The sequence below is a fragment of the Pavona decussata genome, unplaced genomic scaffold (assembly GCF_977016875.1).
Source record: "Pavona decussata unplaced genomic scaffold, jaPavDecu1.1 SCAFFOLD_52, whole genome shotgun sequence".
NCBI lineage: Eukaryota > Metazoa > Cnidaria > Anthozoa > Scleractinia > Agariciidae > Pavona > Pavona decussata.
In genome coordinates this window covers 967,769-991,330 of record NW_028145474.1, presented here as the reverse complement: position 1 = coordinate 991,330, position 23,562 = coordinate 967,769, and the positions used below count along the sequence as shown (strand labels likewise).

Genomic DNA, 23,562 nt, shown 5'->3' with positions numbered 1-23,562 from the left:
ATTTAAAATCTTCAGTGAAGCTAATGGTAAAGTTTGATGTCAATGACCACAGGTAAATATGAAACACAACAATTATTTCAGTATCAAGAGCTTTTTGGCAAACTCTACCGGTGAAATTGAACAGCGCGCGCGCTCTTCGATAACGCATATTTTCTCCTCGTGTAGGCAGTTCTTGATATTTCTGAAATGTCACATCAAACTGATTTTTGAGGCGTTCTTTTGAAATAAAACTTTTCCAGAGGGGGGTGGGGGTGTATTCTGTATTTGAGGAATTTCTGAAGGGGTGGGGGGGGTTAAGAAAATACCTTGAAAATGGAAAATCTTGGGGGGTGGGGGGGTCCTATGTGAAATTCCCTCCGTGGTGGGGGTATGGATATTTTCTGGAACCACACAATGCACAAAAGTATTTAGCAGCGGTAGATCCCTCTGCATTAGGGGACATATTAGTGCGATCCACCCCATTCTCCTCTTGTGGAACCTGCCATAGTAACTCAAACCCAGACGAAAAACTAAAATCCTCTTTTCTTTTTGGGACTGTTCATAATAGGACCATTTATGTGATGGGTTCGTCTTTTTAAGGCAAGTTGTTGGTTAACTAAGTCTTGGGCAGTAAATCAGTGTTCCAGAAAATTTTTAAAGTCAGGGAGCCTATGAAGAGTTTAAATGGACCAGTAGGTTAATTTCTCTCCAAGTCTTAATTCAGTCTATTGGGTCAGGAAGGAAGTCAGCTTCCTAAGGTTTTTTATCTGAGATTCCCCTCTCTTATTTGGAACACTGCAATTAACAATAATTATTATTGATTCATCAGCTTGAGTTCATCAAGATATGAAGCATGCGGGAAGTTTCGAGAGCACAGCGATGCGTAAGAGTTGCTTGAGGCGTGGCTGAGAGCAATTCTGGCTTCTTGAGTGCTCTCCAAACTTCCAAGTGCTTCATATATCACAAAGAACGCACAGCTGATACATGAACCAATTATTGTTTTTATAACATTTTCAATACGGTGGTTTAAAGAGAAATCCCTCTGCTACAATTCAATGCATTGTTTACATTTTGCTACGCTTCAATGATCTTGTCTCAGTTCTCGTCTTGTCTGAAGTTTTTCCCATTTTTGAATGCAAAATACTGAAGTCACTTGTGGAGAAAATTGTTTTGAATTCTTGAGGCATTTGTTTGCTGAGGTCATCAGCCTGCACAATGGGAATATGAAGCATGTGCATGCAATTGATTGCATGAATTTACTAGCTATGTTATAATAAATATTTTGTATGAATGAGTTGAAAGGTGATGCTTTTGTGGAATTTCAGCCAGCATTTTTTGTGTGTTGTTGGTAACTTTACTAAGCTGCTAATGGTTCACTGGTATGGCACAAGATGGTAGGAGCTAATGGCGACAGGTAGCATAGGGTTTTCAAAAGCACCCGACGCCCGACGCAAGTCACCAGCTACTTTTAGCGTTTGCGCTGGGTACTTTTTGTCTCCAAAGTATGAATTAAAAATCGTTGCTACATTTATCTGAGTGATATTTTGAAGAAAACTCTTGTTTATAATTCAGTTTACAACTGGGTATGCAAAATTTAAAAATTTGCCGTGACCCCCCCCCCCCCCCCCCCCACACCCTGCCCCCTTCCGGCTTTCACTGCACAGCACCAATAATGCGGTGCAATTTTATTGTACTTCAGCTACTTTCACATTACCTCCTGGTACTTTTTTTCATTTTGAAAACCCTGGTAGCAACGCACAGTCTGTACATACATACATAGACGTTATTTAGATTCAGATTTAAAGAGTTAGCTATCTCTGAAAGCTAACTAACCAAAATACACTTGTATAAATAACCATTATATCCTTCAGTGACTAGTTAAAAACGAACAAAACAAGATCAACAAAAATTATTTATCACTACTGGTGTTGATAAAGGACAAAGTACTATGTAAAACTTTAAAATCTGCAAAAAACAACAGTTCATCTCATCATTCCTGGTATTGTCATTCCAAGTTTTACGCACAAAGTTTCTAAAGGAAAGTGCAGTTCCAAAAAAAATTCATACCCACCCGAAGGAAGGTCATCAGAAATTCCTAGGGGAAGGGGGGGGGGGGATCTTAAAAGCCTAAATTTTAGAAGCAAAGTATGAAGCTACCCTGGAATTTCCTGGGTGGAGGGGCGAAACAAAATACCTTCCATGGAGGGAGTATGGATATTTTCTGGAACTGCACAATGTAACCCATATGATGTAGTTGAGACCCTGAGTAATGAGTTTTTTACAGTTGTGTAGCTCATTGCAATCTTTTGGCCAAGCCTTGATAACAGCTGTGTTGCCGTAAAACTTAGAACATGTAACAAGGCAACAATGGTACAATGAATAGACAGTAAATGGGCTCCAGTAAAACTTGACTTTGTGCTCCTTGCATTTTAGACGAGCCTGTGGATAGGAAGAAATGGAAAAAGAAACCAAGGAGCCCAGGTATGTTTTGAATTGTTACAGTTGAACAAACAAATGCTGAGGAGTAGGACAGGGGCAATACTGGAAGTTATCTTAGTTCACAACCACGTTTATGGCTAACTGAATGTGCACAAAATTTCTGTTACAATTTTGTTGTATTCTTGCACCACCATGTCTGTTTTTTGATCTACGAATGAGATTGCAAGTTTGCAACAACTGAAAAAAAAGTCTCTCCATTTGACACGAAAAATTTCAAAAATATCCAAATAAATTATTGAAAATTTCAGCTAATTGGTCGAAAGCAGCCAAAGTCTGTTGCATCTCCCACAAAAAAACCATAAAACAAAAAACAAAACGAAACAAAAAGCAAACAATAAAGATTAAAGACATTTCTTTTTAGGAAGTGGACCAAATTGGCAGGAAATGGAGGTGACACTGATAAGCGACCACAAAAGTGGGGAGCCTGAGCGCGTGGTGTTTCTATCAAATTCTTCAGCACCCAAGCAAGTAAACACAGAGGACCAGAGCAGTTCACTTAGTGAAGAAGGTAAGATCATGATCATATCAGCTGGGCTCTCAGTGTCGTGTAAACCCTGACAGTCATGGGGCTTAACCTGATGAAACATGATTAAACCTTTTAGAACAGTCTTTCAAAGACATAAAATCTTTTTTAATTTTTAAGCAACGTATCAAAGAGCGTGTTTTTAGCTAGTTTTTAATTCTTATTTCTAATTTTTATTTCTTATCGCTGACTTTGTATTTTCTACTTTTAAATAATTGTAATTTTTAAATCATTTCTCAATCTACAGGGCCCCACTGAATATCACTTTCGTGATGTGGGCTCCCTGTACAAAGATTGTTATTATTATTATTATTATTATTATTATTATTATTATTATTATTATTAGTATCATCATTATTAATTATTATTATTATTATTATTATTATTATTATTATTATTATTATTATTATTATTATTATTATTATTATGTCAGAGGCTTAGGGCCAGTTATTTAAGACAATCAGTGGGCCTCCAAATCAGTGGTTTATCTTAAGTAAATAAATAGTTTTCTAGTCTGGCATGGGATGCAAGCCTTCTTGTTACCGTCGGCAGCAGACAATGTTTAGATGTGACTGGTGGCAAAATTGAAAATGGCTTGGAATGTGGTTTTGTTAAATACCAACTAAACTGTCTTTTAATAGCCGACCCTTTTAGGTTTAGTAGTAGCATTCATTTTGAATTGCCTGTGGAGAACAGTGCATGGCAGGACCAAGCAGCAATACACTGGGAATGTTAGAGGAAGAAATTTTCAAAGGTGACTTAGGGTGTAAGAGGAGCATTTTAACAAGGCTGGATTTAACTTGCAAGAGCGGATTCCTTTTCCAGTATTACGGCTAGGCTAGACTTGACCATATTTTAAATATTTCAAGTGGAATAATTTTAACAAGACTTTTGAAACAGACATACATGTAAGTAACAAATTTTAATTTTCTTTTTCTGAGTGAGATCTCGTCTGTTAAAGGGGAAGTATCACTGGGATTTTGACCTATTGTCGTTAAAATGGTGCGACAACACATTCTAGAACACCAAGAACAAGAATCAACTGAATTCTTGAAAAGAACAACTCATGACCTGCTCAAGTGAATTTTGGAAATGAAAATGGGAAAACTTGAAAACAGTTAACTTAACTTTTTTCAAGTTGCAGTCTATTCTAACCCAGTCCATCTGTGACCAGAGAAACTCATCGATAATCTTAGGACACTGAGGTTGTAGTTTACAACAAATTTGAGCAATACTTTCAGGTTTCTGTTGATAAAAATGTTTTGGAATTTTTGATATAACACCAAATTCCCGTGATACTTCCCCTTGAAGTGTAGGCTACCTTACTTTTGTGTCATGACATGTGATTGAGTAGTACCTTAAAGTTTGTGAGTCCTTCTGTACATTACGTCTTGTGAGTCAATTAAGCGGCCATCATGTAGTGCATCATGCTTCTTCTAATGCCCTTTCTTTTTTACACTTCATGTGACACCCACCTTAGTCGACCCAGGTGGGGCGATCTGGTGGTCACAAGTTTAAGTTCTGTTTTTTTTTTCTTTTTTTCCCTTTCCCTTTCGAAAGCTAAGCACTCTAAAGGCTCCAAACAATAATATTATTGTTATTGCAAAAAGAGTTAAAATAAATTTAAAATTATGGCAAATTTTATGGCCATGCAAAGAAAGCTAGGCAAGAGGGTTTTCATGCTGCCAATTTCCAGTAAATGTGAAAAATGGCTCGTAACTTGGTGACTTTTGGATGTACTGGTGAATTTTTTTTTCAGAAATCCTCAGGAAATTGTAGCAAAGCTGAAAGTGGGTACTTGCCCTCTTCACATATCTTCATCAAAGGTCAATGACATTATTTTGTTCTTTCCTTTTTAGACTTGGAGATATATTCCAGAATTAAAAAGGTGATGACCTCTTGTTCTATTTAACAATTAATTATGTCTAGTAATAATTAAGGATCAGGAAGTGTGTTCGATGATCTTGTTCCCAGGCTCTCTCTCCTTTGCCAAGGTGGTGACGATGTCATCCGCCCCTGCACAATCTGCAGGAATGCCAGATACATGTCCCAAGATCCATTTATTTGTTAACTGTCCCAACAATCTCGATGCCAATCTGTATTAATTAGGAGTGTGTTCTTTCTATGTTGAATGCAATAATAGCTGTGGTCACACTACAGGGTTTTGTCCTAAGGAAACTTGACTTGTTGACAGTTTCCCTAGGGAAACTCAAATTTGCAAGTGTGACCGATTTCTCCCTAAGTAAATAACCTCGGGAAAGTTTTATCGTCTGGGGCTTGAAAACCGCAAGAGAACAAAAGAATGTCCTGTGGATTTCCCTTGACAACTACCCTAAAGCAGTGAAAGGGAAAAATCAAATCCCAGAGTAGCCGACCAATGGACGCTCGTCGGCGATCGCGCTGTTGACAGATCCGGAATTATCGCGTTGTGAAAGTAATTTTGGAAGCGCTTGAGAACGTGACTTCTTCTTGTCGCTTGATTACAGGACCAACAGTCGCGCAAATGAAATTAAATGTTTCCCTTGAAACTCGAAAAATAATTTTCTTTCCACCACATGTTTAACGCATTGGAATGGAACAAACCAATACTGCGGCCTCGGAAGAACCCATGCTACACGTTTGGACCGTTGTTGTTTTCGGCACGCAAAAATAGTCAAGAATTGACTAAATGCGGCTCTTCGTCGTCTTTGAATCCTTTGAGAAATCAGGCGCTGCAGTAAAATTACTCTTGCTCGTCTTGCTCTTTGAAGTAAAGTAATGAACAGCAATGAAATAAGAATAAAAACCTTTCTTTGATCCGTTTGATTCTCGAGCATGTTTTCCATTTTTGCGCCAAAATTTTGAACACGCGAGCTGAAATTTAATCCTTTGAGACGTTAACCTCCCACTCCAGTGTGACCTTTTAACCCAGGGAAAATGAAACCAGAGGTAAATTTACCTGGGGAAATTTTTCCTAGGTGAAACGATTTTCCCCGGGTAAAAGCCTGTTTGACTATCATGTGATTGTCGGATCAGTGGAGGATGCATATCAAATCAGCTATCGCACATAGAAATCGTGGCCAAAAAAATTAACAAATAAATCTTATTGTTGTATTACAAATCTTCAATAATACATGTATTCTACTTATTAACTAATTGCCACACTATACTGAAGTGGAAGGTGAGTGTCTGGGACATCCAGAGGCTTTCTACTATGGCCAGCCACGAGCTTCCAGGCACCCATCACACTGACATTGGGGAGAAGGGATGGCACAGCGGTGAGAACACCCACCTCCCACCAATGTGGCCTAGTTCTTTTCTCAGAGTTTACGTCTTAAGTGGGTTGAGTTTGTTGGCTCTTGTTCTTGCTTTGACAATTTTCTGCGGGTTCTCAGGTTTTCCACGCACCACAAACAAGAATGTCTCTAAATGCTAATTAATCAGGAAACAGTGGATGAAGAGGCACTCTGTGGATAAGCCATGTACCATAAATTTACACCTATTTTATTTCTTATTCTGTGAAGTAGTAACTCTGTTAACACAATCCCTGCTGTTTTATTTCATTAGCTATTAGAAGAAAAGCCAAAGGGACTTTGGTTAAAACGAATTGGCGCAGAGTACAAGAAGCTATACAATGAAGAACTCTCCAATGACAAACTGGAAAGATTGAAAAAATTACCAACCATAGCGAGATGCGAAGAGTAAGTAGCTAACTCTTCCCGCTCCATCCTTTGATGCACCATAATTATTCAATATGTGCAATCCTATTTGTGACAAGTGGGGTCAATGTGGAAAGTGTTCTTTTAGCATTTTAAGGACAGCGCCTCTTTTTGGTACAGCGCATGAGTTCTGTGCATCTCGGAATGGTTTGAGAAAGTCTGATTTCTTAAAGACTGTACCTCCTAATTCAAAGGTATTTTGGTTTACGACTATGCAGGAAGAAAAGATCTTAGCAAGGGCTATCGAAATCTAAAACAAAAATCTGGGGTAACCGTGCATTTTTCAGAGATAGTTTAGTTTGTAGTAGCTCAAATTTTCACTGGCCTACACGGATAAAAAGGGTAAAAAAAAAGCCATGATTATCCTTTGAATGGTTTTGTGAGTGAAACTTTTGTTTACTATTGTTGCGGTTTCTCCTCCTGTCTGGTACCTATATATGTACAATTAGCATGTCAAATCAAGGTTTTCACAGCCGCACACAAATGTTGAACATCAGGTAATTCACCAGTTTCTTTTCAGTAACAAAATGGCAGTAATAAGATCAAGAGAGGGAGGAATAATAGTTATTTGTGATGCAAGATTTGTTACTGTCAAGTTTATTAAATGTGTCTCAACAGTTTTGATCCGAGGTTGTAGCTAATAGTTGTAAAGTATTCTGTGTCACTTGCTTATCGGCGTTATTTTCTTTGACAGATTTGGTGGTGGTAATACCATAGTTTATCCACCAAAACAGGTATGTCAAAATGAATTCATACAAAATTATTATGTTTTTGAATTCATAGTCATTATACTACACATCCATGTTTTTAAATGCTAGATAATTTTCTCATTCAAATGATGATGTAACTAAATGTATCCGCTGTTAAGTTAAACAGCAAGAAGCTGCTGATAATTATTTAACAATTACTGGATGAGGTTGAGCAAAATATAGTGTTTTGTCAGTGGCGAGCCGATCTGTGAGACACTGACAAATCACAACCAAGTCCAATAATTGTTTTATCATTCGATCGCTGAGTTTGTCTCTCATAATTATTTACTCTCTGACAGCTCACACAATTTTCACACAAGAGCATGGTTTCAATAATTTACGCATGAGCAGAATATCATTTGCAGCAAAACACAGTTGGACAGTATTGCGCATGAGAAGATCATTATTTGTAGGCAGTTATTTGCAGGTCACGTTGTTTATTCTCGGCCAATGTTAAGGAAGAAAAACATGCATCGAATGATAATTTGACTTTCTTTTCCTCATTTTAGGAGGAAAAACCACCTGACAGAGAGGCTACTCAGACAAATGGAGGTACATGTGTTAAAAAAACTGTAGATGCTCGTTGTATTTTTTAACAGGAGTTTTTTAAACATATCAGCCAGTGACCTTAGTTTATGAAATTTCTCTTTGCTTCATCACTACCTGAGTGAACATACAAGACATGAGAATGAAAGAGATGATCACTAGTAGAGAAAATGCTCTGATTATAAAAAAGATTCTCCTTACTTGTACTATAAGAAAGGTATGGAGATTACTGAGCAGAATGTGGATGTTGATATTCAGGCTTGGTTAAGTTAAATAACTGTAAAACAGGTGTGGTCACAAGTTCAGTGGTCTAATGGTTACCATGCCAAACTTTGGATCAGATTAAATTAGCGCAAAATAAGCATCTCATAAATTGGAATGCTGTTGCACACTGAATTCCAGTTTTAGTATAATGTTATTCACTGTCAGCTCCACTTGGAATAGTTTTTAGCATGAGGTTTTCTCTTGATAATAATTTTAGTAACTCAGTTTATTTAACAAATCGACGGCAGTTTTCTATGGTCTATACTCTTATAGATCATAAAATGACGTCAAAAATGTTCAAAACTCAAGTGGAACCACGAGCCGCAGGCGGGTGGTTTCACTGCCAAGTTTTGGACATTTTATGGCGTCATTTTATGGTCTATAAGAGTATAGACCATAGAAAACTGCCGTCGATTTGTTTTTTACAATAACATGGAAAAAGTACGAGCGGAATCGGCTATTTTTTTCGTTGAGAAAGCGCGCGCGTTACATCTGACGTCATTTTTATTGTCTGTACTCTTATAGACAATAGCTACGAGCCAATCAGCGCGCGGGAATTTGGACAGTTATTGTAAAACACTATGTATATGTAATCACATGATTCCGAGTGCAATTTGGAATAAATAAGCACGAGTAAAATTTTAAAAGGCTAACAAAATTGCACGAACCGGCAGGGCGAGTGCAATTTGTGGACAGTTCTTTTAAAATTTTACAAGTACTTATTTATTCCAAATTGCACAAGAGAAATCATGTGATTACTTGTTAATAATATACATGCAAAAATTTCAAATGAGCTTTTGTTTATTTCTTGTCCGTCAGCTAATGCTCCGCCTACTTGTCTTTGGTTGGTTTCAAAAATGACAAGCTTGATTGACATACATGTTCATATGTACGGAAAACATGCTAAAAATACCATCACTCTAAAAAGAGCAAGTTTTCAAATCACAAAGCATAATTTTAAGTCAATGTTAAAAGAAGTCTGAAGTCAATCACCGTCCTCGGCATGTTTTCGAACTGACTGGATTTCAGGAGCCGGGGCTTTGCAGACAGTCCAGACTGGCGTGTTTTAGTCTGGTTCTCAATGAATTCAACGTTTGTTTTCATCCAAGCCGACATGGAAATCTTCAACATGATGCTCTACGCCAAAATATTGAGTCAGGAGCTACCAAACTGTTTGTACCAGGACTTGTGCTTCAAAGCGTTTTGCTTTTCCACAGCTCATTTAATTCAGTGTTTGTCAGACTTCCAAGACTTGTTCGGCCGCTTGACTTTAAGCTAACCTTGTTGTCGCAGTAGTCGAGCTTTACCTTCAAGAACTTGCTTTGAACCTTTTTACTCTCGGTTTCTAATTGTGGAGTATTTGTAACCTTACCTTCTTAGGTAACATTCAATTGCAGTGCGAAGACTGCCATGCTCGTATAGTCTTTCCCGTCTTCTTTACGCACTCTTGCGTGGAAATCCTCGAGAATTTTGTTGACTGCCTCCGGTTCATAGTTTTCAATATTTTGGTCGTAGCCCTTTTGTGCTGTCCAAGACCTCCAAATTTTTAGCCTGTTGTTTGTACTTTGTTGAGTTTCTTTGCACTTTCCTTTAAACTTCGAATTAAAATGCTGTTACTCTCTTCAAACCTGTTCGCCATTTTGTTTCGAGACAGCCGATTTGCAAATTTGCGTACCTGTCAATCATTTTGATTTCACCTTTGTTGCACTAATTTCAACTTTCTGCACTCAATTTCACATTTCTGCACTACATTTAGGATAAATTGAGCCACTTTCCACCAATCAGATTGCAGAAATTTTTGTATGTATATTGTTAGCGGGAAAACAGATCTTAGCAAGGGCTATTGGAATCAAAAAAGGAAATTGGGGGTAACCATGCATTTTTTATATATAATTAAGAAACAATAATTCTAGAAAGTGCTAAAATATGAAGCAGTGTTTTATCGAATTGAAGCTTTGTTATCTTTATTATTTATTATCATTATTAAATGCATGGTTATCCCCAATTTTCTTTTTAAATACCAAGAACACTTGCTAAGTTCTGCTTTCTCCGCATAGTTTTAAACCATGCAAAAATATCCCTGTATCAGTAGGCACCACCCATAGGAAACCCGAGTATCTAGAGATGCGCAGAACGTATGCGCAGTAGCAAAAGTAGGCACCGTCCTTACTGCTGTTCATAAAAATATTAATCACAAATCATTTATTATTTTTCCCAGAGCCTTCAAGTTCTGTTGAACTTTACACACTTCGCCCTCAGGATTTGCCAGCAATGGGGTATGCACTTTATATTAAAAGATGCTAATTTATTAAAATTAGTTTTAATAATTAGCATGGATTAATGTCTATCTCAATTCAAGGACAAGCATTGTGAAGGACAAGCATTGCGATATATTTTTGCCTAGTGTTTATCACTTGATAAATTAATGATTTTTTCAGTCAGTGATGCAGGCATGCTCAGAGAAAGAAATACTAGTTTTCAATATTAGTTTAACCATAGTTAATTAAGGGACTGGTTAGGAAACCTTGCCATGAAAACAACGGTGCTGCAATTTATGTTGGAAGGGCCGCGACCCTGCACAATCCTTTGTTTTAACGTTCAAACCACAGTTGAATATCTTAACAAAAACGTTTCGATTGGTCAGTTGCTCCAACACATTCCAAATTCTATTGTTGTTTGCGCAGGGTCAAGGCCAAAAAGGCAAACAAAAACATGAAGCGAAGAAGTTTGTCAGGTTTCATAACCATTGCCTTTAATTAACTTTGGTTAACGTATAACCTTCCGATGACTAGTTCGGATACTCTACTTCTACTGCTCAAGTAGCAAATTCACCTGATATTTGTAGCTACCTGCCAAGAGTTTGACATGTGGTCAGCCGTCTCCATGTGTGACCATTCAAATAAAACTGTTTTATGTTAAAATTATGCTAAATATTCCAAGGTTACCCTTCATGTTATTTTTTCCAGAACTGTATCTGAAGTGACAGTTTCCCACATTGATGATCCAACTCATTTCTTTATTCAACACAATGATGCCTGGGAACAGATTGAAGCTTTAGGTAGCAAGCTTAATGAATTTTTCCAGGTGAGATAAAATTATTATTATATTTAATAGTTTATTATACTTTTCATTAATCTGTCAAAAAGTAACATTTTTCTCCTGAAAAGTGATGCTGTCAACTGTTGGTTGTGGTTAGAAATCAGTTGATGGAGCGTATTACCATCAGTTTCATGATTTGGTCTCAATATTTTGATTGCTCACTGCTGATCTTCATCAGGCTGTTATGTTGTCTGGTTTTATTTCATGCATCGGTGCTCACGAAGAGCACCGAAAAAGAGCACCAGAAGAGGTTCCAATTATGGTACAAGACGGTAAGGCAAGGAGAAAGCTTGTGACCGACTGCAGGGCTGATGATGGTGATCAGTGCTCAAAAGTGCAACTGTTATGACATCGGAGCGAGTTGAAAAAATATAATTGCAGCTAAAAAGTTTGCAGCTCTTGTACAGTGTAAGCTTGTTGTATAGCTTATTGTGTACCAGCTGCTTAGCTTTTGTTGTTAGGGTTGGGGGTATTGTTACGTTGTTTGTGCTATTGTTTTCTAGAAGGGTTGTGAGCCACTCGTGCAAGACCTTATGAGTGCTATTGCTAACATTGTTTTGTGAAGTTCACCAATTTGGCAAGTGTTTTTCACAGTGAAGTGGAAGTTGAACTGCAAAAACATTGTGTTAAAAGTGCAAAAACCTGGAATACCATGTTGCAAATCCACTTAACACTGAACCCTGTCAGTTCACACCATACCGCAGCAATGAAATTGCTGAAATTCTGTTTAAAGAATAACTTGACACTGCAGTACCATAAAATCCCATGTCCCCCTCTTCAGGTGAGACCGTTTCAAAAGGTTTCATTCCATGTTCAAGGGGATGAAACATGGAATTGGAAAAAAAATGTTTGCATTTTCAAACAAAAATGCATCCATATGGATGGGGTGTTTGTCTCTCAAAATACAAAGGAAGGCCCAATTCCTCGCTGAGAAATGTGAGACCTCCTTTCTTGCTGCAAATCTAGTGGGAAAGGCCTCCTGTGCCGCAAATCCAAGACTCCTTGAAACTGAGTAATGCCTTGTTCTAGTCCACTTCTGTGGCCATTTTGTTTATTCTGTTTAACTTTTTTAGGCACAGTCAAACAAAGGTGATCTTCCAGCTGCGATAAATCAAGGAATGTGTTGCTGTGCACAGTTTACCGAGGATGATAACTGGTATCGCGCCAGAATCGTGGAGAGCCACGCAAAAGGAGATATGCCAAGGGCTCAAGTTATTTATGTAGACTTTGGCAACCATGAACCACTTCCCACATCACGGTTACGTTTGCTAAGGAAGGAGCATGCTGAGTTGCCTATGATGGCTGTCCTGTGTGCACTGGATGGTGCAGTGCCAGCTGATGGGGTAATTAGACATAAACTGGTGCAAGTTCCTCGCTTCATAGAAACATTGGTTGTGAATTTTAAAATTCTTTCAGTTTGAAAGTTTATGGATTTGGTAAGGTCTATGGCTGAAATACCTGCAGGGTTGGATGAGCTTGGGTGAGAAACAGTGGTCATACCCTAGCTTATTCTCATTGCTTGTTTACCCACCAGGAGGTTGCCATAGGTACAAGCTGTGCAGAATATGTGGGATCCATAATGCCTACCTCATGGTTTTCTTTTATGTAGCACCTTTTGTATACATAAAGTACTTGTTAGAAAAACTTCTCGGAGCAAGGACAAGTGCCAACAACAAACTCAACCCACGTGACACCGAATCCAGAAATTGAGCCTGGGCCGCATTGGTGGGAGGAGAGTGCTCTCACAACTGCAGCATCCCTGCTCCCCACGTCTTTAACAACTTTTCAACTTTAATTTGTAAATCTCCAGCTTTTCTTCCATGTTTGTACTTAATATGTTCTTCTGTTATGCCTGAAATGTAACAGTTAATTGTTGTTATTTAAACTCAAACTTTGTAGGAGAAATGGGGTGCTACTTCAATTGAGAGATTCAAGGAGATGTGTGCTGTTGAAATGCTGAAAATGAGAGTTGTCAGAGCTGAAGGTACTGCTCATATTTGGTGGAATGTTACAGTTTGCACACACTAGGGAGCTTAAGCAATGATGACGGCAACGTCAATGAAAACGTCACCTGAAAAAAAAATACTTATTTCATTTGTGCTACTTCATGATTATTTCAACTCGCTCAACTTTTACAAAAATGGCGAACTATCCAGGAACCAAATTGGTAGGAGTGGAGTACAAGTTAAGAAAGAAAATGAAAAATTCACTGTCGTGCGTTTACGTTCTCCACGAAACCTTAAATGTGGTCATTTCACATTGTTGTTTTTTCACAGAGGACGACAAAGAAATGTACCAAAATGTAAAACACACGTGCAGAGTGATTGTTTTTGCTCAATAAACCTATTGTTTTGTGGTGTTGTCGTTGCCGTTGTCGTCTTCGTTGCTTAAGCTCCCTACTGTGTTCAAAGGACTGGAAGTAGCATTTCTTGATTAGCAGGATAAGTTCTTTCAGACATTTATTTTTAACAATCATTGGTGTAAAAAAAGGAATTGCCATCATGGGGATGATGAAGACATTCATCAAGAGCCAATTTTAAAAGATTGACTTCATTGATTGATTTATTGACAGTACAAAGAAGGACTGCCTTCAACGTTATTGTAAACTAAATAAAATGCATATTGTATTTTTCAGGGCATCATTTGTATGTTCAATTAAAAAATCCTTCTGGAAGTGATCTTAGAGCTGCTTTGCAAAAAGAAGGTCTTGCTAAGGGAGATACAGACAATTCCTCAACTAAATCATCAACTTCATCATCGTCAAACAGTTCATCATCAACATCATCATCCTTGACTACTTCATCTTCAACAGATTCATTTTCCTCAGTGACAACAGCAACATCTTTGTCATCGTCATCATCATTGAGCCAGGCGAGCCCTGTCCCCACCCCAGATGTTGCCGGCACTACAAGGTGTGTACTTGATCTCACGTACAGGTGTACATGAAAGAGAGTGTGAAATAAATGGCTCAGTTAACTGCAAATTCACTAAGTTAACTTTAGAAGCCCCAGTACTGTCTTATTTCTTCTTACAATAATATCTATACTTCATCAAACCTAGGGGTTATGAGAAAAAGGGAATGATCAACAAACATAACGCATCTTGATGTTTCAAGAAATTTTCTCAACAAGTATTATGATATGAAATACATGCCTTGGAGAACAGACCCCAGACCAATATTCTTCAGTATGGCCATGCCCTCGCGCTTGGTCTATAAGTAGGAAATATTATTGAGGTAAAAATTATTTGAATGGTACGCAGTCAAACCTCTCCTGACACATCTACTACTTTTATAGGACATACACCGCTATTATACAGATTTCCAGCTCTGGGGCTTTAGAGATTCAACTGTAAAAAATAATTATTGTTTGTCTTTTAAACATCTTTCATTTTTCAGCATTGAGAAAGAAGTGAAAGAAACTGAAGAGAAAAAGTCAAGTGCACGACCTTTCCTGAGACACAGGTTCTTGTCTAAAGATGAAGATGTCCAGAAAGTTCCTGGTTGGTACATTTGTCACAATTTTTTTGAGCTGATTTTGGAACTAATACCCTCTTGTGTAAATACAACTCTCTACCTTTTTGCCCTCAACAAAGTAATGGAGGTCAATGCAATGCTTATGTAGAAACTCATCTCGCATTGTCTCAAGAATTTACTGGTAATTACAGAATCCAAGGCTGCTGCCTGACAGGAGCTCGATAGTCTGGGGTACCCAAGAAAATGCTCTGGGCCTGCTTGTTCAAAAGCCAGTTAATGCTAATCCCCGATTAAAAGTTAACTTAGGTTTCCATCTACATGTAGCTCGTTGTAAATCTTGTTAAAGGCTAATTTTAACCTTATGATGAAGAATAGTCTGAGCCGAACCTAAGAGACAAAAATCATTTGGAAAAAACTTTATTGATTAGTTATTAAGCTTGTCAAAGTTTACGTTAACCCAAGATTAGCTTAATCAGGCTTTGAACAATTGGGCCCTGGGCACCGAAATTTTTTGCAGCAGTACCTAATACTTCACATGCTAGGCTTTGGGCTCCTTGAAATTATTGTTAGGCAACAGCCTTGGACCTTTCAAAACTTTCAAGAGGGTTCACAGAATCATTCATCTCGGATATTGCATGTGTTCTTTCCACTCTTATAGCGCATGCCTACAAAATGGCAAGAAATGCTTCATGAAATGTTAACGAAAAGTACATCTAACTATTTCCTTCAGCTTAATGTATATAGGAAGTGTGATCCAGCTTGTTCCATTTTAAATGGGCTTGTCCCTCTGTTCACCTTCATTTAAAGCTATTCTTACACTCATCTTTTCTTTGCTTTGCCAGAAAGAGTTCAAATTCCTGATGAAGATTACCTGGATGTGTTTGTTTGCAATGTCCACAGCACTGACAACATCTGTGTCAATCTTTCTGGTGAAAATTATTCAGTAAGTGTGCTCATTTGTGGTGGTTAGCCCATTGTACTTATTCCCTAACTTTCAGTATTCATCAAGCAGTATCTGTTTCAGCTATATTTCAATACATTTCAATCTTTCACTTTTCATCCACATTAGTGCTGAACTGTACTAATAACAAAACAGTCCTTTTTGACTTGGCTACAATGCTGTTGTACAACATCTTTTTCATTGCATTTTCACTCCTTGATATTGTTTTGTTAATGGAAAGTTAAAAGACTGATTTTATTGTTGTTGTTTTTTTTTTTACTACTTGTTAGGAAAAACTGACAGCCCTTGAACAGAGCATGATGTGTCATTATGAAGAACCAAGTTCTGAAGGTCAGTTGATATTTTCTGTGTGAGTTTAAGGAGTGTTAAGGAAAGCAAGTAGGTTCAACAGATGGAACAAGCTGTCGGATGCTTATCTTCATGCTCTAAATTTAGAAGCATGAAATATGACTACATGCCAGCCCTGGCCTGTTTAAACATTCAGTAATAGTAGGCTGGATAAAATCAGGGTTCGTATGGGTCATGGAAAACCTGGAAAGTCATGTCAGTAATAATTTTAGAATTTCATTTTCCAGGCCTGGAAAGTCATGGAATTTAGGTGTGGGTCATGGAAAGTCATGGAAAATGATGTTTATTAAAAAGTACAAAATAAATTGAAATGAAAGATGATTTCCATGAAAATGGTCAAATTTAGGTCATGGAAAACTTGGAGAAGTCATGGAAAAGGTCATGGAAAGTCATGGAATTTCAAAAGCTCAAAAGACTATGAACCCTGTAAAATGAGTCTAGGCAGCAAGGACCTGAAAATAACAACTTCAAGTAGTTGCATCTGGTGCATTTTGTGGTAAACTCAGCCACATTTTTGACAATTAATTTTTTGAAGATGACATTCTGTAATGTTCAGCTTTTATTTGAAATCATAGCCATGTTTCACCAGTAGCTTAAGTGGGAGAAGCAAAGGGAAGTTATTAAGCAAGCACAATGTACTTGACAGCAATGTAAAGAGTAAAACAAAAATTGAACATTCCAGACAAAATTTGTGCACCTCCGTTATTGGGTTAAATCTTAACCTCATTTAGCTACAAATGCATATAATTATTGTAGGTATAGATTTAAAGCCTTTTCTTTTGGTTACAAGTTGAGTTAGTATGCCTTGTATTTCTTATTAATAAGTGTAAGAGTAGGCAGCAAAATTGCTGGCTGCTGGACATTTTGACGGGCTGTGCAATGCCAGTGAATGTCAAGATAGTGCCTGGACAGTATTTTCTTGGTACTTATTTGTATTTACACAGGTTCTCACCATGTTTGTAAACTATTTTATTTTGTTCCTTCAGGAGCACTTAAAATCAACCCTGGTGGTGTATTTGCCATATATTCCAAAGAGATCCATTCAGAAGGTCTGTGGTATCGTGTCAAGGTTCTTAAAGTCAAGGGGGATAAGGTTCATATAGAGTACCTGGATTATGGCGATAGTGGGACAGTTCCCATCTCAAGTCTGAGGAGTATTCCACCAAGATTTTTAGAACTACCCTTCCAGGTATATTATTACTAACAGAACCTCTCCTTCCTTCCTTCCTTCCTCCCTCTCTCCTGCCCTACCTTTTCCCTTCTACTACAGTCCTTCCTTCCTTTCTTCCTCCTTCTTTCCTGCCCTACATTTCCCGTTCTGCTACAGTCCTTCCTGCCTTCCTTCCTCCTTCTTTCCTGCCTTACATTTCCCCTTCTGCTACAGTCCTTCCTTCCTTCCTTCCTCCTTCTTTCCTGCCCTACCTTTTCCCTTCTACTACAGTCCTTCCGTCCTTCCTCCCTCTCTCCTGCCCTACCTTCCCCCTTCTTTTACAGTCCTTCCTTCCTTCCTTCCTCCTTCTTTCCTGCCCTACATTTCCCCTTCTGCTGCAGTCCTTCCTGCCTTTCTTCCTCCTTCTTTCCTGCCTTACATTTCCCCTTCTGCTACAGTCCTTCCTTCCTTCCTTCCTTCCTTCCTTCCTTCCTTCCTTCCTTCCTTCCTTCCTTCCTCCTTCTTTTGTGCCTACCTTCCTCCTTCTTCAACAGTCCTTCCTTCCTTCCTTCCTCCCTCTCTCCTGCCCTACCTTCCCCCTTCTGCTACACTCCTTCCTTCCTCCTTCTTTTGTGCCCTACCTTCCTCCTTCTGCTACAGTCCTTCCTTCCTTTCATCTTCTTTTATGCCCTACCTTCCTCCTTCTTCAACAGTCCTTCCTTCCTTCCTCCCTCTCTCCTGCCCTACCTTCCCCCTTCTGCTACAGTCCTTCCTTCCTTCCCACTTCTTTTGTGCCCTACCTTCCCCCTTCTGCTACATTCCTTCCCTCCTTCCACCTTCTTTTGTGCCTACCTTCCTCCTTCTTCAACAGTCCTTCCTTCCTTCCTTCCTCTCTCCTGTCCTACCTTCCCCCTTCTGCTACAGTCCTTCCTTCCTCCTTCTTTTGTGCCCTACCTTCCTCTTTCTGCTATAGTCCTTCCTTCCTTCCTCCTTCTTTTATGCCCTACCTTCCTCCTTCTTCAACAGTCCTTCCTTCCTTCCTCCCTCTCTCCTGCCCTACCTTCCCCCTTCTGCTACAGTCCTTCCTTCCTTCCTCCTTCTTTTGTGCCCTACCTTCCTCCTTCTGCTACAGTCCTTCCTTCCTTCCTCCTTCTTTTGTGCCCTACCTTCCTCCTTCTTCAACAGTCCTTCCTTCCTTCCTCCCTCTCTCCTGCCCTACCTTCCCCCTTCTGCTACAGTTCTTCCTTCCTTCCTCCTTCTTTTGTGCCCTACCTTACCCCTTCTTTTGTGCCCTACCTTCCTCCTTTTTCAAAAGTCCCTCCTTCCTTCCTCCCTCTCTCCTGCCCTACCTTTCCCCATCTGCTACAGTCCTTCCTTACTTCTTTCTTTCCTCCCTCCCTCCTGCCCTATCTTCTTCTTCCTGCTACAGTCCTTCCTTCTTTACTTCCCTCCTTCCCTGACTTGTTTCTTCTTTTCCTCTTTCCCTTGCCTTTCTGACTCCCTCCATTCCTGCCTAGTTGTCTGCTCTCCCTCCCTCCTTTCTTTCCTTCTTTCGTCCCTCCATGACTCCCCTCTTTCTTTCTCAGCTCCCTCCATTGCTCCCTCTCTCCCTTTCTTTGTTCTTTCTTTCTTCCTTCCTTCCTTCCTTTTTTGCCTCCCTATTTTCTTCCCTCCCTCCCTCCTTTTCATCCTTCTCCCATTCCTTTCTCCTTCCTTTTGTGTTCTTATTCTTCTCCCCTCTCCACATCCCTCCCCCCCTTACTCTATGTTTATTTTCTAATTAAAGTGGTTTGTATTTCCTCAAGGCTTGCACTATTAGTCTCAATGGACTTCCAAAAACGAAGAATGCAGAAGTTATCCTTAAACTCAAACACATGACACTCAACAAGGATCTTGTGGCCGAAGTTGTAAAGAGGTAAATATCATTTCCACCGATAAAATTAATGAGTTGGTTGCAGCAACTACTACTAATTAATATATATGACGTTAACCTTCATCGTGGGAGTGAAGCGTTATGAAAAGATTATTATTACTGTGGCATTGGTTTGTAGTTAGTGCAACGTTTATATATTGAATGAAAAAAGAAAGCTGTGATGGTTGGGTATGGTGTTAATCACCCCACTGTGTAAAATTTTCCCTGATTGCAGAAAACCCTTAAACAGAACAGGGACACCATCCACTGAGCCAAAATGTTTGGTCAAAAATTACGGAAACTTGCCGTGTCAAATGGAAAGTTTTTTTTCCCATCTGGGCAAAAAGCCTTGTTTTGAAATGCAAAAGGAAATTTTGTGCAAATGGAACAGTGATTTCTTTTACCTCTGAAGGTCATCTGTTTGTTACAGTAAATTTCTGTTGAATCTGTATGTGCCATTTTGCATTTAAACTTGTTGAAGTGAACATTTTTAGCTAAATGGAAAATGCCCCTTATTTTCTGGTGCACCAATTAATAGTGAAAGTATTAAGTATATCATTCATGGCACGCTTTCTCTCTTGAATGTGTTACCTCAGGCTTTGTTGTTTAATGTTTATTGTGCTGTGTTTGTAGGAATGGTAATTCAGCATCAGTTGAGCTGTTTGACACATCTTCTGAAGTTGCCGACATAAACATTAACACAGTGTTACGGTCATTAGTAATTCCTGATGCAGAAATGGTGCCAGTTCTACCAAAGGTACTGACTTGCATGCAATTAAGCTTAAAAAAAAATTAAAAGTTGAAATGGGGTTTATAAAGAGTTCTGACAACACTGGCTACTTTCATTCTGTTTTTGCTGGTGTGACATGGGAAAACAAGATAACAAGTTTATATTGCGTGAATACTAGAATTTTGTCTGGGATTCTATTGTTAGTATCACATAAGAAAAAAAATGGAGCCAATCAGATTTGATACATAAAAGTAATAGTAATTGTGGTAGCTTTTGTTTTATTCTTGTCTTTTGGCTGAGGTCCTGTCTGATTACTGTGGTTGCAGCACAGTTGATTTGTTGATTTAAGCGGAACGAAGTGGTCATGCTTTTTGAGTTTGCTCAGTAGCAACTTCTTGAAATAATTTTTTTGTGTTAATTATAAACAGAGCTTTGACATTATTTTAGCGGAAAGTCAATGACAAGTATATTTTTTTCCAAGATCAAGGAAAAGTAAAAGGATTAAGCAACAAGTTAGGAAAATTTTAAATTCCACCTCAAAGTCAATAAAAAATCAGAGGATTTTATCCAGCCTATAGTTTTTTTGAGAATTTCAAAAAACATCTTTAAGGTGATCAATCAATTTAGGATTTCCATGCAGGGCCAGTGAAAGGTTAGGAAAATGGCTGGGATTTTTCTTTATCCAGAATGGTGGTAAATCGTGAAAAGCTTCCTCAAAGTGAGTGTTTCAAAATCTTTGATTTTTTTGTGTGACAGAAGGGACCCTAAGGAGGATCTATACATCAAGTAATGTTTAAAAAACGAGCAGCAGTGTTTCATCGGGTTTAAAACCATGAGGCGCAGCTGAGTGGTTTCAGACCCGATAAAACACGTGCTGCGAGTTTGTTGAACGGCTTTAAAAACATTCCTGGAGAAACGTCTGTCGAGAGAGTTCATAGCAATTATGCTTTTGTGAATGTTGGAAATAAGCATACCAGAAAAACACCGCATACTAATAAGGAGCGTTTTATCAGCTGATAAAACACCACATACTAATAAGGAGGAGGTTTATCGATATAAAGTCACTGCATGTGATATATTATCAACCATTTTAGGGGTCAATGGGTTTATGAATTAAATGAATTTTTGAAAGCATGTGTATTGTCTCTTTTTTTTTGTTAGCCTGGAGAACAGATTGGAGTTTTTGTCACATATGTGACACAAGAAGGTCACATATTTGTACAGATTCCTGGAGGTGGCACAACACGATTGGAGGAACTCATGGAGGATATTAGTGAACATTATTCACAGGTACGGTAAAATTGAAGGACTCGGTCCAAAACTATCCCAAGTGGAGCTTTGGGCATGAAATAGGAATTGGTCCAAATGAGCTCTAATTTGGCACATAGTCTCATCACTGTACAAGAAACATAGTTCCTTGTCTATTTTTCTCGAAGAATTAGCCTATGATGTTTCCAAATTGTGGAAGCAACAAAAAAGCTGTAGGTTAATTCTTAAAATTTAGTTCCAAATTTAAGATCAAAAACTAAATACAAAAGTATCATTCATTATGATAATCAATCTGTGTGCCGAAGGAGAACTTATTAAGAGCCTTTTGAATTTTACAGATGCTCTTATGCTTGAAACATCAGCACTGAAATCTCTTTACAGGGGCCAAACTATGTTATCAACCCACAATACTTCATTTCCACTCCCCATCCATGCAGCACCACTGTTTTTTTTTTTTTTTTTTTTTTGGAAACTTACCCCTTCATGTACTTGTTTTCTATACTTGGACCCATGGATGTTTCTGTTACATGGTGGGGTGTTTGCTTCACTCCCATCCACTGACCCAAAGGGCCAGGGACTGATTTGAAGTCACTGGGCAGGAGTAGTTGATTTAACCTTCTTAGAACCCATTCACACCAACTAAACATGTTTAATTAAATCAGGTTTAACAAAATGAAAATTGGTAATGGAAAGCTGAAGCATTGGCTTTGACATAGGATTGAACTTATAAACTTTAACTTATGCTTTCATTTGTGCTAGATCTGAAGTCAACAAAATCCAAAAGCAGCTTTTATGAAGGAAACAGTTTTAAACTGTGTTCAATAACTAAACAGCTTTTAAACGTGTTTAAGCCTTGGTATGAATGGAGCATTAGACATACCTGAGTCCCACTACCGTGATAAGGTGTGGGTTTATCTAGTTAGGAAAGTTGATGACCTTTGTTTTCTCCTGTTTGTAGCCAACAAAAGCTGCAGAGTTTGTGTCCACTCCTTATAAAGATAAGATTTGCTGTGCCAAGTGTTCCATGGATGAGGCCTGGTACAGAGCCATCATAACCAAAGTTTTACCTGATAGACAAGTTGAAGTTCAGTATGTTGACTATGGAAACATAGAGGAACTGCCGATATCCAGCCTACGTGAACCAACTAGAGCGATCAGTCATGTCAACTCACTTCCATTCCAGGTACTTTGTTCTTAAGCCACTGTTACACGTGGAAACTTTTACCTGAAACTTGTGTGCAATGGTGCTGCGAAACAAGTTTCAGCAGGCGTTGCACTGTGTAACATGGTCGGTTTCGTTTCGCAGCGCTGTTGCACACAAGTGTCAGCTAAAAGTTTTAACGTGTGATGACGGCTGTACTGTTCTTTATGTGGTGTGATGCTGATAATTCACTTTTGTGGAAAAGCAAGCTAGAGGGGGGGGGGGGGGGGGGGGAGATGTTCAATAGATGTGGCTACAGTATCTAAAATTAATACAATGATTGACCAAAGCAAAATGCAACAGCCGCTAACAAATGAACACAATTTACATAACACTAGTAATAATCAAAGACTATGGAGTGCGTTGGATGATCTTGATCCCAGGCTCTTTGCGAAGTTGGTGATGATGTCATCCGTTCCTGCAAAATCTGCAGTCGATGCCAGATAGGCGTCCCAAGATCCATTCATTGATAGATTGACTGTCCCATACAATCTCGACTCCAATCTGTATTAGGAGTGTGTTCTTTCTATGTCAAATGCTGACATTCCAAAAAAAAAAAAAAAACTGTCTTGCCCAACTATCCAATACAAGGGCATTTTATTTTATGTTGGGGAGGTGGCATGGCCGAGAGGTTAGGGAACCAGACTATGTTTTGTAATCCAGAGGTCTGGGGTTGAAGTCCCGCTCTGACCACTTGGATTTGTTTCATGCTATAGTAGCCCTGTTTTCAAATCCAAGGCCACACTTTGTTAAGAGCCAACTGGTTTGCCTCCCACCAGTTGGGATTTTCAACGAACTTTTGTATATTTGTTTCACTGATTTTCTAGTGTCCCCAATTAGCGCTTAACAATGCTGAGTACTTCAACACTTACTTGTAAATAACATTTTTTTTTCATGTGGTTTGTGGGCTACATTTACTGTTGATATCTTAAAAAAAACCTTGATATTTTACTTACATATGTACCAATAATTGGTACATATGTAATATATTATTTAATCACCATTTGCTTTTCTTTTACCAGGCTTTGGAATGTCAGCTAGAAGGTACAGATAAGGTGAGAGATCAATGAAATCTGAACCACACTTTCTACTATACAGAGACTCGCTTCTGTTAGTTTCTTGGTTTGGGGTACAATGTTTATGCTTGGTTTTTACCAGT

General features: G+C 38.6%; 1 protein-coding gene across 2 annotated transcripts in view; it reads left to right on the top strand.

The window, feature by feature from the left end:
* LOC146480801 (tudor domain-containing protein 7-like) overlaps positions 1–23,562 on the top strand; it is a 34,769-nt gene that overhangs the window by 2,182 nt on the left and 9,025 nt on the right. For both annotated transcript variants that reach the window (XM_085109165.1, XM_085109164.1), the window contains exons 2-21: positions 2,413–2,460; positions 2,840–2,986; positions 4,861–4,889; positions 6,548–6,681; positions 7,394–7,433; positions 7,958–8,000; positions 10,477–10,534; positions 11,225–11,342; positions 12,431–12,700; positions 13,257–13,341; positions 13,993–14,269; positions 14,755–14,858; positions 15,675–15,775; positions 16,063–16,123; positions 17,128–17,330; positions 19,097–19,206; positions 19,837–19,960; positions 21,095–21,223; positions 22,161–22,385; positions 23,426–23,458. In XM_085109165.1, the coding sequence (XP_084965291.1) occupies positions 2,413–2,460; positions 2,840–2,986; positions 4,861–4,889; positions 6,548–6,681; positions 7,394–7,433; positions 7,958–8,000; positions 10,477–10,534; positions 11,225–11,342; positions 12,431–12,700; positions 13,257–13,341; positions 13,993–14,269; positions 14,755–14,858; positions 15,675–15,775; positions 16,063–16,123; positions 17,128–17,330; positions 19,097–19,206; positions 19,837–19,960; positions 21,095–21,223; positions 22,161–22,385; positions 23,426–23,458 (2,339 nt within the window). The remainder of the gene's footprint in view (positions 1–2,412; positions 2,461–2,839; positions 2,987–4,860; positions 4,890–6,547; positions 6,682–7,393; positions 7,434–7,957; positions 8,001–10,476; positions 10,535–11,224; positions 11,343–12,430; positions 12,701–13,256; positions 13,342–13,992; positions 14,270–14,754; positions 14,859–15,674; positions 15,776–16,062; positions 16,124–17,127; positions 17,331–19,096; positions 19,207–19,836; positions 19,961–21,094; positions 21,224–22,160; positions 22,386–23,425; positions 23,459–23,562) is intronic.